Source organism: Rattus norvegicus, chromosome 3 (assembly GCF_021556685.1).
Source record: "Rattus norvegicus strain SHRSP/BbbUtx chromosome 3, alternate assembly SHRSP_T2T, whole genome shotgun sequence".
Taxonomy (NCBI): domain Eukaryota; kingdom Metazoa; phylum Chordata; class Mammalia; order Rodentia; family Muridae; genus Rattus; species Rattus norvegicus.
In genome coordinates, this window is record NC_141536.1 from 143,826,775 (window position 1) to 143,848,430 (window position 21,656).

The following is a 21,656-nucleotide window of genomic DNA, read 5'->3' on the forward strand; positions in this document are numbered from 1 at the left end:
TTTCTTCCTAAAACTATAAGGAACATGCATATTGCCTTTATGAAAAGTGGAAGTTTAAGTAGCATCCACTCTGTATAAAGTCTGAAAAGACTGGACAGAGGGATATGCTTACCACATATCCAGTGCCTGACACACATCAGACACCTCTTGTGTTAGTTACACCCTCTTTGTAAAAAAAAAAATTTTTTTCTTAATGTCATTATTTTACACATATGGGTGTTCTGCCTGCATGTGTGTATGTGCGCCACACACATGAAATGCCCACAGAGACCAGACCATGATCTTTGATCCCCTGGAAATGGAGTTCCACACCATTGTGAGTCACCATGGGGATGCTGGGAATCAAACCTGGAAGAGCAGCCAGTGTTCTTTCTTTTTTCTTTTTTCTTTTTTCTTTTTTTTTCTTCTTTTTGGAGCTGGGGACTGAACCCAGGGCCTTGTGCTTGCTAGGCAAGCGCTCTACCATTGAGCTAAATCCCCAACCCCCGCAGCCAGTGTTATTAACTGCCGAGGCAGCTCTATGGGTCCTTCCTGCATCATGTTAATAGATAACTTAAAAGTTCTTATAATGAGGACTGTCTCCAGGGAAAAATACGACCAGCCATTTTGAATGGAAGTGAGATCAAAACTAACAGTTCCAAATCGTGTATCTCTCACTATCCTTTTTAAAAGGCTCATGAGAACTAAAAATCAGAAGCAAGCAAGAGTAAAATCTTCTTGATGAATGGTAAAACATCTGTTTCTTTTCTATAGCATCAAAGACACGGGCAACAAAAGGAGAAATAAGTCGGACTCCTGCATTAACTTTCCCTGGGAAGATAAGAACAGATGTCTGTTTACCCATGAGACAGCACCTATAACAAAGCAAAGAAACAGTTCTACCCAAGTCTAGCTTGATGAACCAATGGATTTATAGGGCTTACTTAGAGGTGCATGCCTGATCCCAAACAACTGCGTCACCGTAAAGCTCCACCCAGTCTGGGTAGCAACCTCCAAAAGTTGCAGAGATGGAATGCCCCCTTCGGTTCATCTCCCACCCTCTGTATAGGTTAGCACCTCTTGAAATGAATGTGCACGCAACTGGGAGGGTGGAGGAGGGACCGGAATCTCAGGTGAGAGTCCTTTTATGAGGGACTGCCTAGAAGCCCGACCTTGAGGGCCTGAATGACGCAGCTGCTCAGATTAATAGCTGTTTTATGCCCTGTGGCTAGCTAGTGTTCCACTGCAAACTTCCTCAAAATTGAAAACTTTCGTGCCCTAGTAGATACCACCAAAAAACAAAGACAGTCCACAGAAAAAAAAAACATGTACCAGAATTTATCCAAAATACGTTAAAAAAATTGTTTTTATACCTAATTTATGTGCATCTGTGTAAATGTAGCGACAGTGAGTGCAGAAAGAAGGTGGCTGGGTCCCCTAGAACTAGAGCTACAAGCAGTCCTGAGCTGTATGACATGGGTACTAGAAACCAAACTTAGGTCCTTTGGAAGAGCAGCGAGAGTTCTAAAATGCTGAACCATCTCTCCAATCCCATAATTAATTTTTTTTACGTTTATTTAATTTGGGGGAAAGGGTCAGTCATATACCATGGCATTCATGGTGTGTTCAAAGGACTTGTGGGAGTCAGTGTTTCTCTTCTATCATGTGAATTCCAGGATTGAATTCAGGAGCTTTCCAGTGTAGCAGCAGATGGCTTTACCTGCTGCTCCATCTCACCAGCCTGAGGGGGGGGAAAATATATATATATATATATATATATATATATATATATATATTATTCCTACAACCCAATTATGAAAAGACATAAGAAAAGGCAAATTCTTAAATGAGCCAAGGATTTCAACATAGCTGCAAAGAAGATACATAGATTGCCAATGAGTCAAGTCCCTGATAAAATACTCGTCCTCACTGGTTACTGGGAGAAGGCAAATCAAAGTCACCAATGACCTATCAGCTTCACTCTCACTGGGATGGCTGAAGAAAAGACAAACGAAATAATACGAAATAATACGTTCTGCCAAAACAAATGCCTGCGTTCATTGCAACTGGAAACATAAAATGTAGCCACTTTGGAAAACAGTTCAGCGGTTCCACAAAATGTTAAACTTGAGATGGGCGTGTAGCTCTGTGGCGGTGCTCTGGCTATGTATCTGAGAGAAGTGGCAACTTGTGGCGACAACTTAGTCATAAAGCCAAAGCAGATACACTCATAACCTGGTAAACAAAAGAGAGCCGTGTATCTATGCAATGCAACATAACTAGGCAATAGGATATAATGAAGTGCTGATATATATACCATGAAACACTCAAGAGCCATGAAAATGTTTGCTAAATGAAAGAAACCAAACCACAAACCCACTTATTATATAGTTCCATTTATATGACATATTCAGAATAGGCAAGTGTACAGAAAAAAGGTTAGGGCCTGGGGTGGCTAAAAGGATAGGAAAGAGTACAATTTCTTCTGCTTCTCTTCCTTCTTGTGGTACTGAGATTAAAACCTATAGCCTTGGGGTTGGGGATTTAGTTCAGTGGTAGAGCGCTTGCCTAGCGAGCTCAAGGCCCTGGGTTCGGTCCCCAGCTCCGAAAAAAAGAAAAAAAGAAAGAAAATAAAAAGCCCTATAGCCTTTCTCATGCTGAGCAAGCACTCTACCACTGAGCTTATGCCAGCATTGTTTTTTTTTTTTTTTTTTGGTTCTTTTTTTCAGAGCTGGGGACCGAACCCAGGGCCTTGCGCTTCCTAGGTAAGCGCTCTACCACTGAGCTAAATCTCCAGCCCCGCCAGCATTGTTTTTCTTCCTTCTTCCCTCTTCTTCCTCTTCCTCCAGTTCTTCCCCTTCCTCCTCTTCTCCCTCCTTCTTGTCCTCCTCCCTCTCTTCCCCTACCCCTTCTCTTCCTCCTTCTCCCTCTCCTTTTAGGCCTCAGAGAGTAGTCAGCCAAAAGTGGCTTGAACTCTCAATCCTTCTGCCTAGGTCACCTAAGTGTTGGAAGGTAAAGGTGTGAGCTACCACACCCAATTTACAGTGTGCTGAGGTCAAAGCCAGGCCTTCCTGCATGCTAAGTACCGTCTATCAACTGATCCATATTTATAATCCCCTTGACTTCCTTTACAGTGTGTGTCAGTGTGTGTCTGTGTGTGTCTGTGTGTTTCTGTGTGTGTCTGTGTGTGTGTCTCTGTGTTTGCGTCTGTGTATGTGTGTATGTGTATGTGTCTGTCTGTGTGTCTGTGTGTGCGTATCTCTGTGTGTCTCTGTGTGTCTGTGTGTGTGTCTCTGTGTTTGTGTTTGTATATGTGTGTCTGTGTATGTATTTCTGTGTGTGCCTGTCTGTGTGTGCCTGTCTGTGTGTGTCTGTGTGTCCCTGTGTGTGTGTGTGTGTGTGTATCTCTGTGTGTGTGTCTGTGTAAGTGTCTGTGTGTCTGTGTGTCTGTGTGTGTTTTAGAAGGAGCATCTTGCTATGCACCCCTGATGACTGGATACTCACTATGTAACCCGGACTAGCCTAGAACTTGCAGCAATCTTCCTGCTTCAGCCTTCCAAGAGTGAGATTCCAGCCATGTGCCACCATGGCAGCTACCTTTTTATTTTGAGACAAGTCTCCCAGGCAGGCCTTAACCTCTCAGTCCTCCTGTCCTTGTCTTCCCAGAAGCTGGGATTATGGACCTGTGCCATCAGGTAAGGTAATACGACTTCTTTGTGAAGTAATCAAAATGTTCTAAAACTAGATTTTAGTGGTGGTTACACTGGTCTGTGGAGATACTGAAAACCACTGAACTGAATCAGCTCATTCCTCTGTTGTGTGGATTCTGGGGATTGAACTCAGAGAGTCAAGCTCGGCATCAGGCCTATATCTGCTGAGCCATCCCACTGGCTCAAGAATGTACTTTTTAATTTAGGGTAAACTCCTCCAGTCTGCCCTAAAAACTGAGAACGGTAAGCTGCATTCCTTCTTTCTCCAGGAAATTCTGACATTTCAGACTGGGAACCCATACCTCGAAAGGCATCCACCTGCAGTAGTCTATGTAACAAAAGGATGGGAAGAGGAGTAAGTTAATAAATAGTGCTTATTACGTATGAGCCATGTTCTCTAGGGATACACACTCCTACAGACACTTTTGGGTCCCCGCCACCATTAAGTAAACCGAGGCACAAAGAGACTTGGTGATTTGCCCAAAGTCACATGGCAGGTGGCACAACCAGGATGCTTATGTAAGCTCTAAATATTGTGGCCAGCTGCTGTGCCTGAGAAAATGAGAACAATTTGGGTTGGGTTGGGTTGAGGTGGGCTGGGTTATTTTGTAGTCATAGCCGAGAAGGAAGGGTATTTAGTAGAAAGGAAGTCATAAGCAAGGTGATTCCTCTATTGAGAAACCAAACATCCCAGTTGATAGGTGACTTACCTGGAGAGCAAGAGACTGAGGCTCTGAAATGCCCAGTAAATAGCATTCAGTCACATGCCTGGGTTGATTTTTAGTTACCATTTACTGAGCGCCTGTCACCCACTAGACGCTGTGCCAAGCACGACGGAGATGGGATCCACCCAATACAGTTTGTGGATTCTGAATAGCAAACCCATTCTGTTCCTCTTCCACATAAAAGAAATAATTAGAGCGCTGTTTGGGAGCACGCGGTGTTAAAGAGTGGACTGGGGAGCGCAGGCGCAGAAAAGGCAGGATTCAGGTAGTCCACATTGCTGGCCCTGGTTAGCAGAACTATCTGGATGGTCAACCTTTCCATCACTAGAATAAGGAAGTTTGAGTCAGAGTTAATGACCTCGTACCCATCGCTCGGGAAGCATTGTGCTCAGAAAGAGGATGATGATGGCATTGACTATGATTAGGTTCCATTCCTGCCTCCTGGGTGTGTACATAGCAGCAAGAGAAAGGAATCTGTGAGGACTTTACCATCTCTGTCCTAGACTATTGCACTCTGAAAGCATTTGGGCGGAGTCAGTTCATCGATGCTTTATGCTCCACTGGGGTCGGGCAAACACTAATGATGGTGGTGTGAGAGACTCAATCCTCCCTATATTGGAGTCTTCCAGGGAATCATACTAAATTAATGTAAGCAGACAAAATGATTAGGGTTAGGGATTAGACTTTGCTGGTCAGAGACAGGGACAGGGATAATGAAGGAGCCGTTGTATAGACAGACTGGCTGGGCAAGGCAGAGATGACTCGTCTGAGGGCTACAGGGTGAGGAGTCACTGGTGTGAAGAGTTTGCCGTGGTGTCCACAGGCAAGAGAGGACTGAAGTCACTGAATTTGCAACCAGAGAAGCCAAAGTGGTTGGGGTGATGGGAGCCAGAAGAGAAACGGGAGAAGCGGTAAGGGTCAGATGTCCTTTGAAGACCAAGATTCTAAGTTGAATTCTTATCCCACAAAGAACAGGAAATTCACAAACATCTTCAAATACATTTAGAGCACCATCACAAATTAGATTTTCTTTTCCAGACGAGGTCTGATGGAGTCTTAGCTGCTCCACACTCAGATACCGTGGAACTGCAGCTACAGAGGTTTGCGAGCTGCTATGTGGACGGTAGGGATGGAAGCTGGGGCCGCTGGAGTAACAGCCGTGGCTCTTGACTGTCTCCAGCCACTATATAAAAACATTTAAACACAACTAGAAGTATCTTTCCAACTGCCTGACAGGCAGCCACCATTGTGAACCATGAACCAGGAGGGGGTGGGTGTTCATGACATTCTTACCACTGACGACTTTACTAGGAAAATAAGACCAAGACACAAATGAGATCTAAAACCCACATTTAACAGCCACACATGTACCCTACCCTTCGGAAGCAGTAAGGCCTCGCCAGAAGTTTCAGAAGCTAAATCAAAATTTACAAGAACACATCAGATTTGAAGACTACTCTGCTAACAAAAGAAGCTTTGATAAATTAACAACTAATCCCTGCCAGCATGGTGGCTCACGTCTGTGATCCCATCCTTTGGGATGTGAAGGCAGGAGCGTCACGATTTTAAAGCCATCCCTGACTACTCATATAGACCCTGTCTCAAAACAAAAAATTTACAACTCCTTGAATAATGCAGAGAAATCAACCCAAACATAGGCTTTCCAGATACACCAAGTGGGATGGAAAGAGCTTGAGAAATTGTCAAAAGAAACGTTAATAACAAGCCCTTGTCCCAGGTGCTCTGGAGGCCGAGGCAGGAGAATTGCTACATAAGGTTGGGTAACATAGGGTCAAGCATATCCTGGCAGAAGTAAGGGTGCTGTGAAGGAAATCTTAGTTTGATCGATAGTGAGCATGATTTTTCCACCGGGAATCAATGAACTTTAAATAGTACAAACAGCCACTGTGGGGGAGGGGAGGGGACAGTAGCACCACAAAGGGATCCTGGAGATTGAAGAAAGATGAAGGACCTGACCTAGCCTTGTGTATGGACTGGGAAACTGGAGGCCAGAGAGGGGCAATGCCAGGTTCAGGAACCAACAGCAGATCAGTGGTGGCATTTGGCCTAGACACTGGGGTTCCCTCATAAGTCTCTTATAGAAGCAGCCTGTTTTCTGATCCAGGGTCTCTGATGAGGCCCACTAGAAAGTTCACAACTAGTTCCTTCCTCAACCCCTCACCCAATTATTGTAAGCCCCCATCCTCCCATGCCCCCAAAAGAAAAAGAAATGAAGATCTGGACTTACAGGCTTATGCAATTCCTTATGACAGATTTCAGAAACCGGTGTGTCCACCGCTCTACAAATTCCTTCCTACTCTGAACCCACACATGCCGGCAATTACCAAAGTCATCCTGTTACTTAGTATTGAAAACAGTACTAAGATATCACTATGCCTAAAGCCCAAAGCTGGAGCTCCTCTTCCTCAAGCCTCCTCTGTTGAATCCTCTTTCCCTTCCCAGGAGCCACACCCTTCGTGGCTAAGAACCCAGGCTCTGTGTGTCCTTGTTCCAAATATGCAAGAAAGAGGAGGTACGTATTCACAGACTTGGTTGTTGTTCCCTAGTATCCGTCCCCCCTTATCCACCCCATCCCCTGCTTTTTCTTCCTAGCAAAACCTTAAATTCCTCAGCCCTCATTCCAGGAATAGGACCTAAATGATTTAAACTAACAAATACACACTAAGACCCCACAATCGTGACTGGTTGGGGATGCGCACGTGACCCACAGGACATCCAAATCTCAATTCCAAGGTTTTGGATGAGCCGTTTGGGGAAATGAATTTCACCTTTTCCTTTGGGTTTTGAGTTTAGAAGGCGTCCAACCCCAAGAGCAGCTGGTAACCTCCTGTCAGGCTGATGCCTGAATGTAAGGCAAGGCCAAAGTCTGAATGGCAAGCCACCTGTAGCTTTAAACAGTGTGATGTGCACGGACAGCAAGAACAAGGTGGCTCCTTATACTCTGTCCTACACACCCAAAGGATGACGCTGAGGCATGAAGAGTTAAACAGTTCCACCGAGTTACTGTGGTGCCCTGTTACCTAGGAACCAACTCTTAAGAGGCAACAGAGTTACATATTCTCAACTACATCCTAGTAGGATGGGCAGAAAACCCTGTGCCTGGGACTGGAGAGATGACTCCGCTGTTAAGAGCAGTTCCCACTCTTCCAGAGGACCACCAGACTCTGGTTCCCAGTACCTGTCAGGAAGCTCACAATTGCCTGTAACTCCAGCCACACACACATACACACACACACACACACACACACACACACACTCAAACACACACACACACACTCAAACACATACACACATATACACACATATACACATACACACTCAAACACATACACACTCACATACACACACACTCAAACACATACACACATATACACACATATACACATACACACTCAAACACATACACACACATACACACACACAGACACAGAGACATACACACATACACACACACTCAAACACACACACACACTCAAACACATACACACATACACACATATACACACATACACACTCAAACACATACACACACACTCACATACACACACACAGACACAGAGACATACACACATATACACACATATACATATACACACTCAAACACACACACACACACTCACATACACACACACACAGACACAGAGAGAGACATACACACATACACACACATACACACATATACACATACACACACATACACACACTCATACACATATACAAACATACACACATACTTAAAAATAAAATCTAAAATAAAAAACAAAATATTACACCTCATTAGATCCTGAGAAACCACAGAATCATCTCTTGCCAGCCTCCCAGGGGACATGGGAGGCCCTGGGGAGAAGGCTTTCCTGTCTGACAAGCCACCTCGTGTTTTGATGCAGCTACAGGGCATTCTGCCAAGAGCCAGATGAACTGGTCAAGTTCATCTTGGGCCTTCAAAATTCCCAGATATATCTGGGGCTTTAGTTCCGACTCCTAACAGTTCTTAAGTCCAAATGTCTGTTAAAAGCCCGAGTTGTTAGTCAAGGGGTCAGTTGTGTGTTCCACAGAATGCTTTGTTTTTCTTTCTGCATTTCCGTGTGCTACGTAGCAAGGCGTTCCAGATATTGTCAGAAAAGGAAGTCCAGCTCAGTGCTGAGTGAACTGTCTATCGTTAACTGTCTGTTTACTTTTTCTCTGGGAGTATCAAGCTCTGGGAGGGCAGGGACTCAGCTGACTCATCTCTGGGGACACCAGCCCAGGACCTGGGACAGTAAATATTGATTCTGAGCTTCCACTTGGCTAGCTCTAGTGATGGGAGCTTATGGTCAATGAGGGCCTGCCTAACCCTCATTCATGTACATCTTTGCCTACTCAGGTCTCCATTCAGATTCTACAGAAGGGAAATCATCAAGGAACGGCTGAGCTTTGACTCAGAAGGAAGCACACCGGCCAGGTCTGGGTGTAAACCTAACATACTGAATGCATCACTGACAGAAGTTTAAACTGGCACAGTTACATTCAAAATGGATGTGCCAATCAATTTCATATGTCTGAAGAGACACCTCTCATTCTATGTTTGTTTGAGACAGCTTTTCTTGTAGCTCATCCTGAGTTCGAACTAGTTATGCAGCTAAAGGTGACTTTGAACTTCTGATTCTTCTGCCTCCAGATCCCGAGAGCTGGGATCACAGGAATTTGTCACCAAGTCTAATTTTGCCTTTTTTTTTCTTTCCTGGAGCTGAGGACTGAACCCAAGGCCCTGCGCTTGCCAGGCAAGTGCTCTACCACTGAGGTAAATCCCCAACCCCCACCATATCCATTTTTACGAAGTGCTGGAGGTTGAACCCAGGGTTTAGTTAGTGCATGGGAGTACTCTGCCTTCTTCAGCCTGTTCTCTGACTCTATTCTAAACAGAGACAGTCCCTGTAGCATTGTTTGTGGAAACAGGGAAAACCCAAATGTTCAACAAGTGACTAAGGGAACGGTTTTCCATTATGAAACAGAGTTCATTTTTACCTTTTTTTTTTTCTTTTCTTTTTTTCGGAGCTGGGGACCAAACCCAGGGCCTTGCGCTTGCTAGGCAAATGCTCTACCACTGAGCTAAATCCCCAACCCCCATTTTTACCTTTTTTTGAGGGGGGAGGTCTTCTTTAATGAGGTAGAGTTTGCGTATCAACATGGTAACTTCACCTTCCTCCAGGCAGTCTAAGCAATATTAATCAGTACATCATGGAAGCTGTGTAGTTATATCTTTAATATTTTCATTTTAATTTTTATCTCTTTAGTGTACATTTATTGTGTGTATCTAGTAGTATGAACGCCACTCAGATACCTCTAGTGATGGGAGCTCAGGCGGAAGTCAGAGGACAGCTTGGAGTGCTAGTGATCTCTCTCTCCTTCCACCAGGGAATCCTCAGTCTCCCAATCCTTCCTGAGGACTGAATTCAGGTTGTCAGGTACAGCAGCAGCTACTTTTCACCTGCTGGGCCATCTCACTGGCCCTAATTTTGATTCGAGGCAAGGTCTTCATGTAGCCTAGCTTCAAACCTTGAATACTTACTGGTTGTCCTGCTGCCACTTCTCACGTGCAATGACTGCAAGCCTGAGCCACCACACCTGGATAGCCTCCATTTTTAAATGCCAATAACATTTTAAAATTGCTTCCGGGTTGGGGATTTAGCTCAGTGGTAGAGCGCTTGCCTAGCAAACGCAAGGCCCTGGGTTCGGTCCCCAGCTCCGGAAAAAAAAGAAAAAAGAAAAAAAATTGCTCCCACTGCTTAGACATGATCGAAGATACTTACCTTAAAATAAGTATGCACGGTTGGAATGGCAACACACGGCTTTAATCTCAGCTCTTGGGAAGCAGAGGCAGGTGGATCTCTGTGAGTTTGAGGCCAGCCTCGTCTTTATCAGGAGACATTTTCTTAAAGTCAAACTATGTGGATAAATATGAATTTATGTTTAAACGGTTGGAAGTAACCTTTCTTTCCATTGGCTATCACCCTTATATGAAATAAATATGCTGCTTTGCATGTTGATAATGAACAGTCTTCAAGATATAGTGTAAAATAAACTATTTAGAGAAATGTTTCTATTTGTACAAAAAAAAAAATGCCTGGGGGCCAGGCAGTGGTGATGCATGCCTCTAATCCCAGCACTTTCTAGGCAGAGGTGGGTCTACAGAACAGGACGGCCAGGTCTCCACAGGGGGAATAAAAACTGCCCTGAAAACGCAAGCCAAAGCAAAACAAAACAGCAAACAAACAAACAACACAAGTGGGGACCTGGAGATATGGCTCAGTTGGTAAAGTGCTTGCCTAGAATGCACAGAACCTCGGGTTGGATCCTCGGTACTGAAAAAAAAAAAGTGTGTGAGGTCACAGGCATCTGACCCCAGCACTCAAGAAGGGGAAACAAGATGAGAAGTTTTCTTGTTTTTTTTTTTTTTTTAAGATTTATTTTATTTATTCCATGTATGTAAGTACACTGTTGCTGTCTTCAGACACACCTGAAGGGGACATCGGATCCCATTATGGATGGTTGTGAGCCACCATGTGGTTGCTGGAATTTGAACTCAGGACCTCTGGAAGAGCAGTCAGTGCTCTTAACCGCTGAGCCATCTCTCCAGCCCAAGATCAGAAGTTTAAGTTGTCTGTGGCTGCGTGGCTCAAGATCGGGGGCTGGAAAGATGATGCAGTAATTAAGAGTATTTATTGCCCTTGAGGAGGACCCATGTCTGGTTCTCAGCACCTACATCTGACAGCCCACAACTACCCCTAACTTCAGCTACAAGAGAATCCAATGTCCCCTGCTCACCTTGTGTGCACAGATACACACATACACAAATAAAAATCTTTAAAAAGAAAAAGAGTGACCTTGACTCTATCTTGGTTGGAATTTTCGCTTATGCTTTTTAAATTATACAATATTTTACACGATGCACGAGTGAGCTGTTGCACCATTTAAAATCTATCTTAATCAATAATATAGGATTCAGGTGGCAATGAAATGAAGCCAACTCTCCTTTAGGAAAGATTCACGCTGTCTTTGTTCCACCGGCCTTCCCAGGGGCACGGGGCTTACAGACAGGCACCTGGGTTATAATGGACATCACTCCAAGCAGTGTCTCCTATCACCTCTCACCCACTTGGCTTCCTGTTACCAGTGTTCTGGGCTGAGGACCAGAGCCAACTGATTATAGGGGTCGTATTTCCAAAGGTCCAGGAGGCTGGGGAGAGCCAGGCCAGGAAAAAAATGGGACATTTGGTCTGGCTCCTTTGTTTTCTGGTCACTTTGCCCCCTGCCCCACCTCCAGGGTATTTATCACTCTTGAGGAGGCTCTGTCTGAGGTCGTGCAGTGGAGTCACCTGAAAACCCCACTGAACTAGATGTAAAGGGAGGCAGCATGCCAGTCCTGTAACTAGTATTGTAGGAGGCTTCTACCTGGGGTGATGGTTTACTAAGGAAGATGCAACACTGGACTTTCTGCTACCAGAGAAGGAGGTATGTAGAAGCCAACAAGATTTTACTATTATTAAGTCAGACTGATAGGCAACAAGACATAGCACCTAAGATGGTGAACCCTGGAGCTAGATGGGTACAGTCACAGCCCAGGCTTGCCACTCAGCAGCTGCCAAACCTTAGATAAACCTCCTGCCTCAGTTTCCCAATCTGCTTCTACAAAGGGTTATTGCGGTGCTATGATGGGATAATTACAAGTGTTTGGGTATGTGTGGGTGTAGGTATATGAATGGCTCTGTGTGTGTGTGTGTGTGTGTGTGTGTGTGTGTGTGTGTGTGTACACATGCACACATGTGGACCTATGTATACAGGCATCGCTATGAGTGGTCCTCACTCCCTATGTAGTCACCCTTATGCTGACCTTTGGACAATATGGATCTGCTGTCTGTCCATGTATATAACTTGTCTGCTCTAGAATTTCATATAAATGCAGTTGTACAATATGTCATTTTTGTGTCTGGCTTCTACTCAGCATGTTTTGGGTTTTTTTTACTTTTTTTTTTTTTTTTTTTTTTTTGGTTTTTTTTTTCGGAGCTGGGGACCGAACCCAGGGCCTTGCGATTCCTAGGTAAGCGCTCTACCACTGAGCTAAATCCCCAGCCCCTGGTTTTTTTTTTAAACGCATCCAGATTTGTGGCGAACGTTAGAAGGGCCTTCCTTTTCCTTGCTGGGTAGGGGTCTGTTGTGCAGATACACTTCCGTTCTTTAAGCTTTATGGGCTGGATATTGAGGGCATAAAGGTTGACTGAGTTTGAACTCTGGGAGGAGATGGTTGGAAGGCACAAATTGAAGGTTGAAACCCTGTTTCCCCTCGTCCACACTTCACACTCTTCACCTGCAAACATAGGGAATCAGAGGATTTCTAAATAACTTCCTCGTGCACGTTCAGGCTTTCAGGCTTTTTTTTTCCAAATAAAGGTTCACAGGATGGAGCCAGAGAGATGGCTCAACAATTAAGAGGGCTTTTTGCTCTTACAGAGAACCCCAGGTCCTGTCACCAATATCAGCATGGAGTTCACAACATTTATGTAAATCTTGTGAATTCCACAGGCACCAGGAGCACACACGATGCACAGATATTCAAGCAAAAACACTCACGGGCTTAAGGAAAAATTAATAAAGTCTCACAGGATAAAGGCAGCCTCTATGAATTTAAAATAGACTTAGTTCCTCTAGTGGGAAGGGGTGACACAATTCAGAGAACCAGACAAGCTGGCAGACAATAAGCAAGGTCCAGGATCGACCAGTCAATATTTGCACAGTATTCAGAACCTGCCTCCCTGGCTTTTCTCCCCGAGGCTCCCGTTGGTAGCCTCTTAGATGGAATCAAGAGAATCAGACCAGGAGGGTTCTATGGGGTAGGAGGGGTTCTGAGAGCCTCAGAAAGCAGACTGTGGGAAAAGGCTCAAGTTGGGCTCAGTAGAAACTGACGCCAAACAAGGGGAGGGGATATGGTGAGACGGACCTAGAAAACAGAATCAAGCCTCTCAAAGATAACGCTGAACACTCCCTCAACGCAAACGTTATGACTCATACCTGTAATGCCAGCACTCAGAATGCTTAGGCAGGAGGATTGCCATGAGTTCAAGGCCAGCCTCAAATGAGAACAAGCTAACAGGGACAGAGGTGATGCACACCTTTAATGCCTGCAGAGGCTAAGGCAGAGGTAGGTGGATCTCTGTGAGTTCAAGGCCAGCCTGGTCTACTTAGCAAGTTCCAGTACAACCAAGGGCTACATAGTAGAGCCTATCTTAGAAAGAAGGCCAAATAAGTAAGTATCCCAGGGTTCCACACACATCAGGCCCAGTACCTTCGATGCCACATTCAAGACTAGCTGTTTGCAGAGCAAAGTACTGAGAACAAACTAAATGTTTACCTGCAGGGGCAGAGGGAAAGGCATTAATTTACCAACACTATGCCACAGTGAAATACCACGAAGCTGTTAAAGAAGGAGGTGTTCTTTATGTAGCCCTCTATTTATAATTAGGGACTGATCTCCAAGTTACATTATTAAACTTATTTACTTTTATTATGTGCGTATGGGTGTTTTACCTGCACACTTGTCTGTGTACCACATGTGTACCTGGTGCCCACAAAGGCCAGAAGAGGGAGTTGGGTTTCCTGAAACTGGAGTTACAGCCACTATGTAGGTGTTAGGAATTGAACCCAAGTCCTCAAGAAAAGGATCCAGTGCTCTTAACCTCTTCAGCCCCAGTATTACTGAGTTTAAAGAAAAGGAAAAAGAAAAAGAAGACAAGCGAAGAAGAGAAAAGAAGGAAAGAAAAAAAAAGAAAGAAAATTCAAGGCAGACTTGGTGTGATGACACTGGATTGTAAGCCTAGCTACTTTGGAAACTGAAGAGTCTTGAAAGTCCAAGAGCAGCCAAGACGACTTACAAATCTTGTCTTTAAAAACAAAACAAAACAGAACAACAACCAAAAACTTCATGGGGCTGGAGAGATGGTTCAGTGGCCAAGAGCCCATTCTGTTCTTCCAGAGGTCCTGAGTTCAGTTCTCACCATCCACAACAGGTGGTTTACAACGGCCTATAGTCTAGCTCCAAGGGATCCAACAGGCCTCCGTGGACACTAGGCATGCATGTGGCATAAATAGACAGACACACTTACAAATACAAATAAACCTTAAACAGAAGCATCAAAATGTATGGGCAGTACATTAACACGTGTTTCTTTTTTGTTTTTGTTTGTTTGTTTTGGGTTTTTTGTTTGTTTGTTTTTTGAGAAAGGGTTTCTTTATGTAGTTCTGGCTGTCCTGGAACTCCCTCTGTAGACCAGGCTAGCCTCAAACTCAAGAGATCCACCAGCCTATGCCTTCAAGTGCTGGGATTAAAGGTGTGCATGTTTGCTGATGCAGAGGACAGTCTGCCAGGTCACACAAAAGGCTGGCAAAGGCAGTCTCCTCAGACAAGGGGGGGTACACTGTAAAGTTCTGGTGGCAGGGGTGAGAAAGAATCCTGCCCCTTTTGTTCTTTGAGAGTTTGAATCACGGGGTAGCCTATTTATTTATTTAGAGGCAGGCGTCTCATAAAGCAAAGTCTGTGCTCAAATACACCATGTGGGTGACCAAGGATGACCTTAAATTACTGGTCCTTCTGCCAGATCCCTCTCCCAAATGCTGGAAATACAGGTGTGCGTGCCACCACAGGGGCCTCAAAACCCTTTCCTGTTCAACTTAGATATGTCTAAATGTAAAGATCACACACACACGCACACACACACACACACACACACACACACACACACACCACACACACACCTTGTTGCCTGACACTCAATTTTTCCTGCCTTCTAAGTATTGGCTTTTAGGGGTTGGGAGACAGGTTCTTGTGTAACCCAGAATGCAAACATTCTACTACTGTGCTACATTCCAAACCCAGTGTGGCAATGGAGAAGCCAGCCTAGGCTAGAGAGAGAGAGAGAGAGACCCTGTCCTAAAGGAAAAAACGAGGGTGCCTGGTGGTAGGGGTGGCAGAGGCCTTTAATCTCAGTTCTTGGGAGGCTGAGGCAGGCAAATCTCTTGAGTTGGAGGACAGTCTGGTCTACAGAGTGAGTTTGAGGATGGCCAGGGCCACACAGGAAAACCTTATTCCTAAAAACCAAGAAATGAAAAAGGGGGAGGGGCTATAAAGATGGCTCAGTGGGTGTGGTGGTTTGACTGAGCATAGGCCCTGTAGGCTCATATATTTGAATACTTGGTCCCCAGTCGGTAGAACTGTTTGGGAGGGATTAGGGGGTGTGGCCTTGTCAGAGTACTGGGAATGGGCTTTAACGCCAGTGCTACTGCTCTCACTTAGCTCTTTCTGCTTGGTGCTGAGGTGTGAGCTCTCAGCTTCGGCTCCAGCACCATGCCTGCCTTCCTGCTGCCATGCTCCCGCCATGGTGGTCAAGGACCCCAATTCTCTGAAAGCCTTCCATCTGTAAGTTGTCTTGGTCATGGTGCTTTATCACAGCAATAGACAAAAAGGTGGTTTTCATACTCAGATCTGGCAACCCTGAGTTCAATCCCTGAAACCCATTTAAAAGTGGAAGGACATGGGACTGGACGGATGGCTCAGTGGTTAAGAGCACCAACTGCTCTTCCAGAGGTCCTGAGTTCAAATCCCAGCAACCACATGATGGCTCACAACCATCTGTAATGAAATCTGATGCCCTTTTCTGGTGTGTCTGAAGACAGTGTACTTATATAATAAATAAATAACTCTTAAACAAAAAAGTGGAAGGAGAGAACACCACAACCCTGTCTCTGAGCCTCCATTATTGTGGCACAGATGCCCCTCATAAATAAATATAAACACATTAATGTTCTAGGTCTCTTCCTAAAGGAGAAGCAGTTACTGCTCAGAGCTGACACGAATAAGGGCCTGAGTGACTGTGTTTAGAAATATATTTTCTCCCTTTCAGTCTTAGTTTCTTCAACAGTAAAATAGAATATATTTGCCAGGTTCATGGAGTAGGCCTGTAATCTCAGCAGCCTGATAAGTTGAGGCAGGAGGATTGTACCCTGAGGGCATGCCTAGGCTAGAGAGTGAGTCCGAGGCCCACCTGGGCAACTGTGGAAGACGCTGAAAAAGATAAAAGGAGGGGTTGGGGATTTAGCTCAGCGGTAGAGCGCTTGCCTAACGAGCGCAAGGCCCTGGGTTCAGTCCCCAGCTCCGAAAAAAAGAAAAAAGAAAAAAAAAGATAAAAGGAAAAGAGAGGACATGGCTCACTGATAAAGTGTCTGCCTAGCATGCAGGAGGCCCTGGGTTCAATTCCCCATTTTGCCAAAAAGTAAATTAAAAAGAATCTACATGTGAGTGTTTCTTTGTTTTGTCTCAGTGACTATCTTAAAGCAAGGATTAGGGGTAAAGAGAGGTAGGGAGTGTCCACCATGCTCTCATCACAGACGGGCTCAGACCTGCTGTGCACATCTAAGGTCCCATGAGGGGCACACCCAGGTTGACCCTTTAGAGGCCCCAATCCAGTTCAGAGTCCTCAGGGCATGGTAAGTGCAAACTTAAGGCCTATACACGAACAAGGGTGGCCTCTTGACCTCCAATCCTAGTGCCCATAAAGTTGGGCCGGTGCTCCTACTCAGGAATGAGTACGGATGAGTTAGACGGGCATGGGCAGCTGCTAGTCAAGGGTGTGTACTCATCTACACATTCGCGTATATGTGTTCACAGATATCTTCACATACATCCATGTATGTTCAAGTACATCTATGTATTGACTGGTTGGATATGAAATTTCCTGGAAGGATCCTAGCATGATGAAAATTTCTTTTGAGATCTATTTTACAAGTACAGGTGTTTTGTCTGCACATATGCCTGCATGCATGTCTGATGCCAATGGAGGTCAGGACGGGACATCGTATACCCCGAAGCTGGAGTTACAAATGTTTGAGTCATTGAGTGGGTGATGAGAGTCCTTGAAAGAGGACTTGGGTCATCTGAAAGAGGAACAAGTGCTTTCAACCAATGAGCCATCTCTTTAGATTTTTTTTTTAAAAGATTTATTATAAGTGCACCATAGTTGTCTCCAGACACACTGGAAGAGGGCATCAGATCCCATTACAGATGGTTGTGAGTCACCATATGGTTGCTGGGATTTGAACTCAGGACCTCTGGAAGAGCAGTCAGTGCTCTTAACAGCTGAGCCATCTCTCCACCCCCCATTTTTTTTTCTTTTTTTCGGAGCTGGGGACCGAACCCAGGGCCTTGTGCTTGCTAGGCAAGCGCTCTACCACTGAGCTAAATCCCCAGCCCCCAGCCCCCATTTTTTGGTTGTGAGCCTAGCCTTTAACGGCTGAGCCATCTCTCCAGCCCCCAGCCCCCATTTTTTAAAGAACTATTTATTTTATATATGTGAGAACACTGTCGCTATCTTCAGACACACCAGAAGAGGGCATTGGATCCCATTGAAGATGTTGTGAGCTACATGGGTGGTTGGGAATTGAACTCAGGACCTCTGGAAAAGCAGTCAGTGTACTCTTAACCACTGAGCCATTTCTCCAGTCCCATTTTCAGCTCCCTTTGATTTGCATGTTTATTTTGGCAGTACTGGGGGTTAAAGCTAGGGCATCATGCATTGTGGCTTCCGTTCTACCATTAAAGCCCGAGCCCCAGCCCCCTTTCGATAGTTGCCAGACCCAGGCTAGAGTCCCAAGTAGACTGGAATTTGGCTTAACAATTTGAACACTGGGTACAGCCAATATTGGGAACAGAATCCAGATCAATTAGGGTACCAGAGGGTATGCCAAGAGCCCATTTCTCTAGATTTTGGGAACCAGAACTTTGTGCTCCTACCAAGATAGAGGGTCCATGGGGAGACTCCTATGCCAGATACTTTCTGTGGGCTTCAGACTACAATAACTAAGCCTTTGATTAAAATCCCCTATATCAAATATGACATACAGCATGATTGGCGTGTCAGTCATTCACTTGCTCAGACACACATGCACATGGGAACCAATACTTGTTATCTTTAAAAATATTTTAAGATTTTTATGTAGATGTATGTTTTATCTGCATGTATGCTGTATGTTTTACCTGCATGCATGTTGTATGTTTTACCTGCATGCATATTGTATGCTTATCTCATTGACAATGCTCAAGGAGGCCCAAAAGGGCGTTAAATCCCCTAGACCTTGAGTTATATACTTGTTAGCTGCTATGTAGGTGCTGGGAATCAAGCCCTGGTCCTCTGGAAGAGCATCCAATGCTCTTAGCTACCGAGTCATCTCTCTAGCCCTATTTCCTATTAATAGGGCTGGCTGGAGAGGTTGCTCAGTGGTTAAGAGTGCTTTCAGATTTTTTCAAAAAATGTTTTAAATGAGGTGTATAAAGTATTTTTAGTTATTTTTATGTGTATTGATGTTTTGCTTGCATGTATGCATGGATGTGCACTACATGCCTGCCTGGTATCCAGAGAGGTCAGAAAAAAAGTCATCAGATCTTGGAACTCGAGTTAAATGGTTGTAGGCTGCCACATGGACGCTGGGAGACGAACCTGGGTCACCTGGAAGACTAGTCGGTGCGCTTAACTGCTGAGCCAGCTCTCCGATTTTTAAAAATTTATTGAATGTGTCTGGGTGATTTGTCTGCATGTCTGTCTGCATACTAGTTGAGGGCATTGGATCCCATTTTAGACAGTTATGAGGCACCATGTGGTTGCTGGGAATTGAACTCAGGGCCCCTGGAAGAACAGTCGGTGCTCTTAGCCACTGAGCTCTTTCTCCAGTCCATCCAGTCAGACTTTTTTTTCCTTTTTTCTTTTTTTTTTCTTTTTTTTGGAGCTGGGGACCGAACCCAGGGCCTTGCGCTTGCTAGGCAAGCGCTCTACCACTGAGCTAAATCCCCAACCCCCCAGTCAGACTTTTTTAACTGGGTCTGAGTGTGCTAGCATGCCTTTAATCCCAATGCCTGGGAGGCAGAGGCAAGTGATTATCTGTGAGACCAGGTTAGTCTGATGTACATAGCAAGTTCCAGGCTAGGCAGAGTTATGTAGTGAAACTCTGACTCAATGTCAATGTGTGTCTGACACACACACACACACACACACACACACACACACACTCTCTCTCTCTCTCTCTCTCTCTCTCTCTCTCTCTCATAGACCATGTGTGCTCTAACTCGAAATGTAGCCCAGGCTATCCCAGACACTGGGTAGATAGGACTACGAGTGTAAGCAACACACTCAGACACTTCCATTTGTTGAAAAAACAATTGAGACCGTCCATCAAAGTCATCACTGTCTAGTCGAATTTTGAAGACAGGGAGGAATGTTAGGAAGGCTCAGAGAAGGCAATCTAGACAGAGGAGAGAGTTTTGAAAAGACAAAGATTTACTAGCACAGGGTACACAGAGAAGAAAGGAGGAGCTGCTGTTGAGAACCGGGTCTGGGTTGTGAAGAACCATCGGTGTTGTTGGGGTTGTGGGGCTTTGTGAGAATGTAAGGTTTTAGAGGAAACAGGCGGTATGACAGGAGGGACACATTAGTGATTAGTTTGTCAGCAAGGAGGTCAAGGGAGGGTATGAGATTAGCAGGAAGTGGCTGTGCTAGGCAGAGGCTCGGGCTTGCACAAATGAGGACACACTGGAAACCCTAGTGTGAGGAACACAGTGCTAATCGTCTCCCCCCAAGCCTCTGGGTATTATTTCCTGGCTGTCTCCTCTGCCTGGCAGGCTTCAGTCCTCCCTTATAGCTTTCTGACCAGGCTGGGGCAGGGTTCTTGAAATCACCAGAGCATGGAGCTCTGAACTAGCTCCTGTTGGCCAGATGGGCAACTCTCAGAGCTTCATCTCCCAACTCTGTTCTAAAGACCCAGATGCTCTAGCAGTGGAAATCCCCTAAGGATTTCACGGGCCATTGCAAGAGCTCAAGCCTGGAGCATGAACTTGGCAGAGTCTTGAGGATGAAGGGTCTGGAAAACCCTGTCAGCTCTAAGTTTGGACACCTATGGCAGCATGTCAGGTAAACTAAGGCCCAGAATAGTAAGGACTTACTTGAAATCACATCGTTGAGACACAGGACTGGAAGCCAGGTTTCCCTGCAGACATTAGAATCCTGGAATTCAGTCCCTCTGGTGCAGGTAGTGATCAGTCAAGGCTAGTTGGTGCCTGTAAGTTAACTCCTGTTAAAACTCCTGGCTCTGCTGTTGACTATTGCTTAATTACCTCGGGAAGTTACTTAGAACCTCCTAGTCTGTTTCTTTAACTATAAAAGGAGGATAATGCCCACCTTTTGGGTTTATTGTGAAGATTAAAAAGCAGCACAGTGCTTGGCATATGTTAAGTATTCAAAGTCAGCTGGCAGTCTGGAAGAAGCAATAGTAATTGCCCCTTCTTTCCCTCCCCTCTCTTGGGGTTCCCTGTTGCTCAAGCTGCCTTTCAACTCTTGAACCTATTTCTACCTACCAAGTGCTGAAATTAAAGGCAGGTACATGTAATCTCAGTTTTTCCACATGTAAATCAGGACTTAACAATCCCTGTCCTGTCTGTCACTCCTCCCTCTGTCCTGTTCCGGTAGCAAATAAGGACTAAATAAGGTATGTAAACGTTCTAGGCTGAGCTGTCTCCAGGTCAATGTTTATTCAGCTTAGAGCAATTTCTTTCCAAGTCCCACGCTGGCCAGATTTCCCGTCAGCCCTACCAGTTCCCTAACTCGCAGGTGCTTCTTTGTAACCGCGGAACCGGCAAGGTCTGCTCAAACCCACCGGAAAAAAAAAAAAAAAAAGGAGAGCGTGGGGGAAAACAAAACGTGTAGGGGTAAGACAGAGGAGGGAGAGCAGACAAGGACGACAGTGTGGAGAAGTGGGGTAAAGAACAAGGGGGACGGGGGCGGGGGGGAAGGGACTTACAGATGGAGCGCGGCGGGGGTGAGTGGGGTGGGTGTCCTGTACCTAAGATGAAGGCTAAGGATGTGCGGAGCGCTGGGACAAGTGAGGGAGCAGGGATATGTGCGGAAAAAGCAGCGAGGTGGGATTCTTGAGGAAGAATTGGGGGGTCGCTTTCAGTGTGAGGTCTGTGAGTGACTGGGGGCAGGGAATTCGGGCCGTCACCTCCACTCAGACAGAGGCTGGGAGCGCAGCTCCCGGGATGCAGCCACCCGCTGGCAAGCCGCGGAGGGGCGGGGAAAGAGCATTCGACGCCTGCGATTGGCCGCCGCTCCGACGGCCGCTGACGCGAGCGGGCGGGCCCCTTTGTGACGTC

General features: G+C 45.4%; 1 protein-coding gene across 2 annotated transcripts in view; it reads right to left on the reverse strand.

Moving 5' to 3' along the window:
• The window catches only part of Pigu (phosphatidylinositol glycan anchor biosynthesis, class U), a 97,407-nt gene extending 76,383 nt beyond the window's left edge, over positions 1–21,024 (reverse strand). The window contains exons 1-2 of one of the 2 annotated variants that reach the window (XM_087652891.1): positions 20,862–21,024; positions 20,451–20,564 (exon numbers count right to left, since the gene is read on the reverse strand). In XM_087652891.1, coding sequence (XP_087509017.1) covers position 20,451 — 1 coding nt within the window. In that variant the 5' untranslated portion in view covers positions 20,452–20,564; positions 20,862–21,024. Of the gene's footprint in view, positions 1–20,450; positions 20,565–20,685 lie in introns of both variants that reach the window. The other variant, XM_087652892.1, reaches the window with a different exon arrangement.
• Between the last annotated feature and the right edge of the window lie 632 nt (positions 21,025–21,656).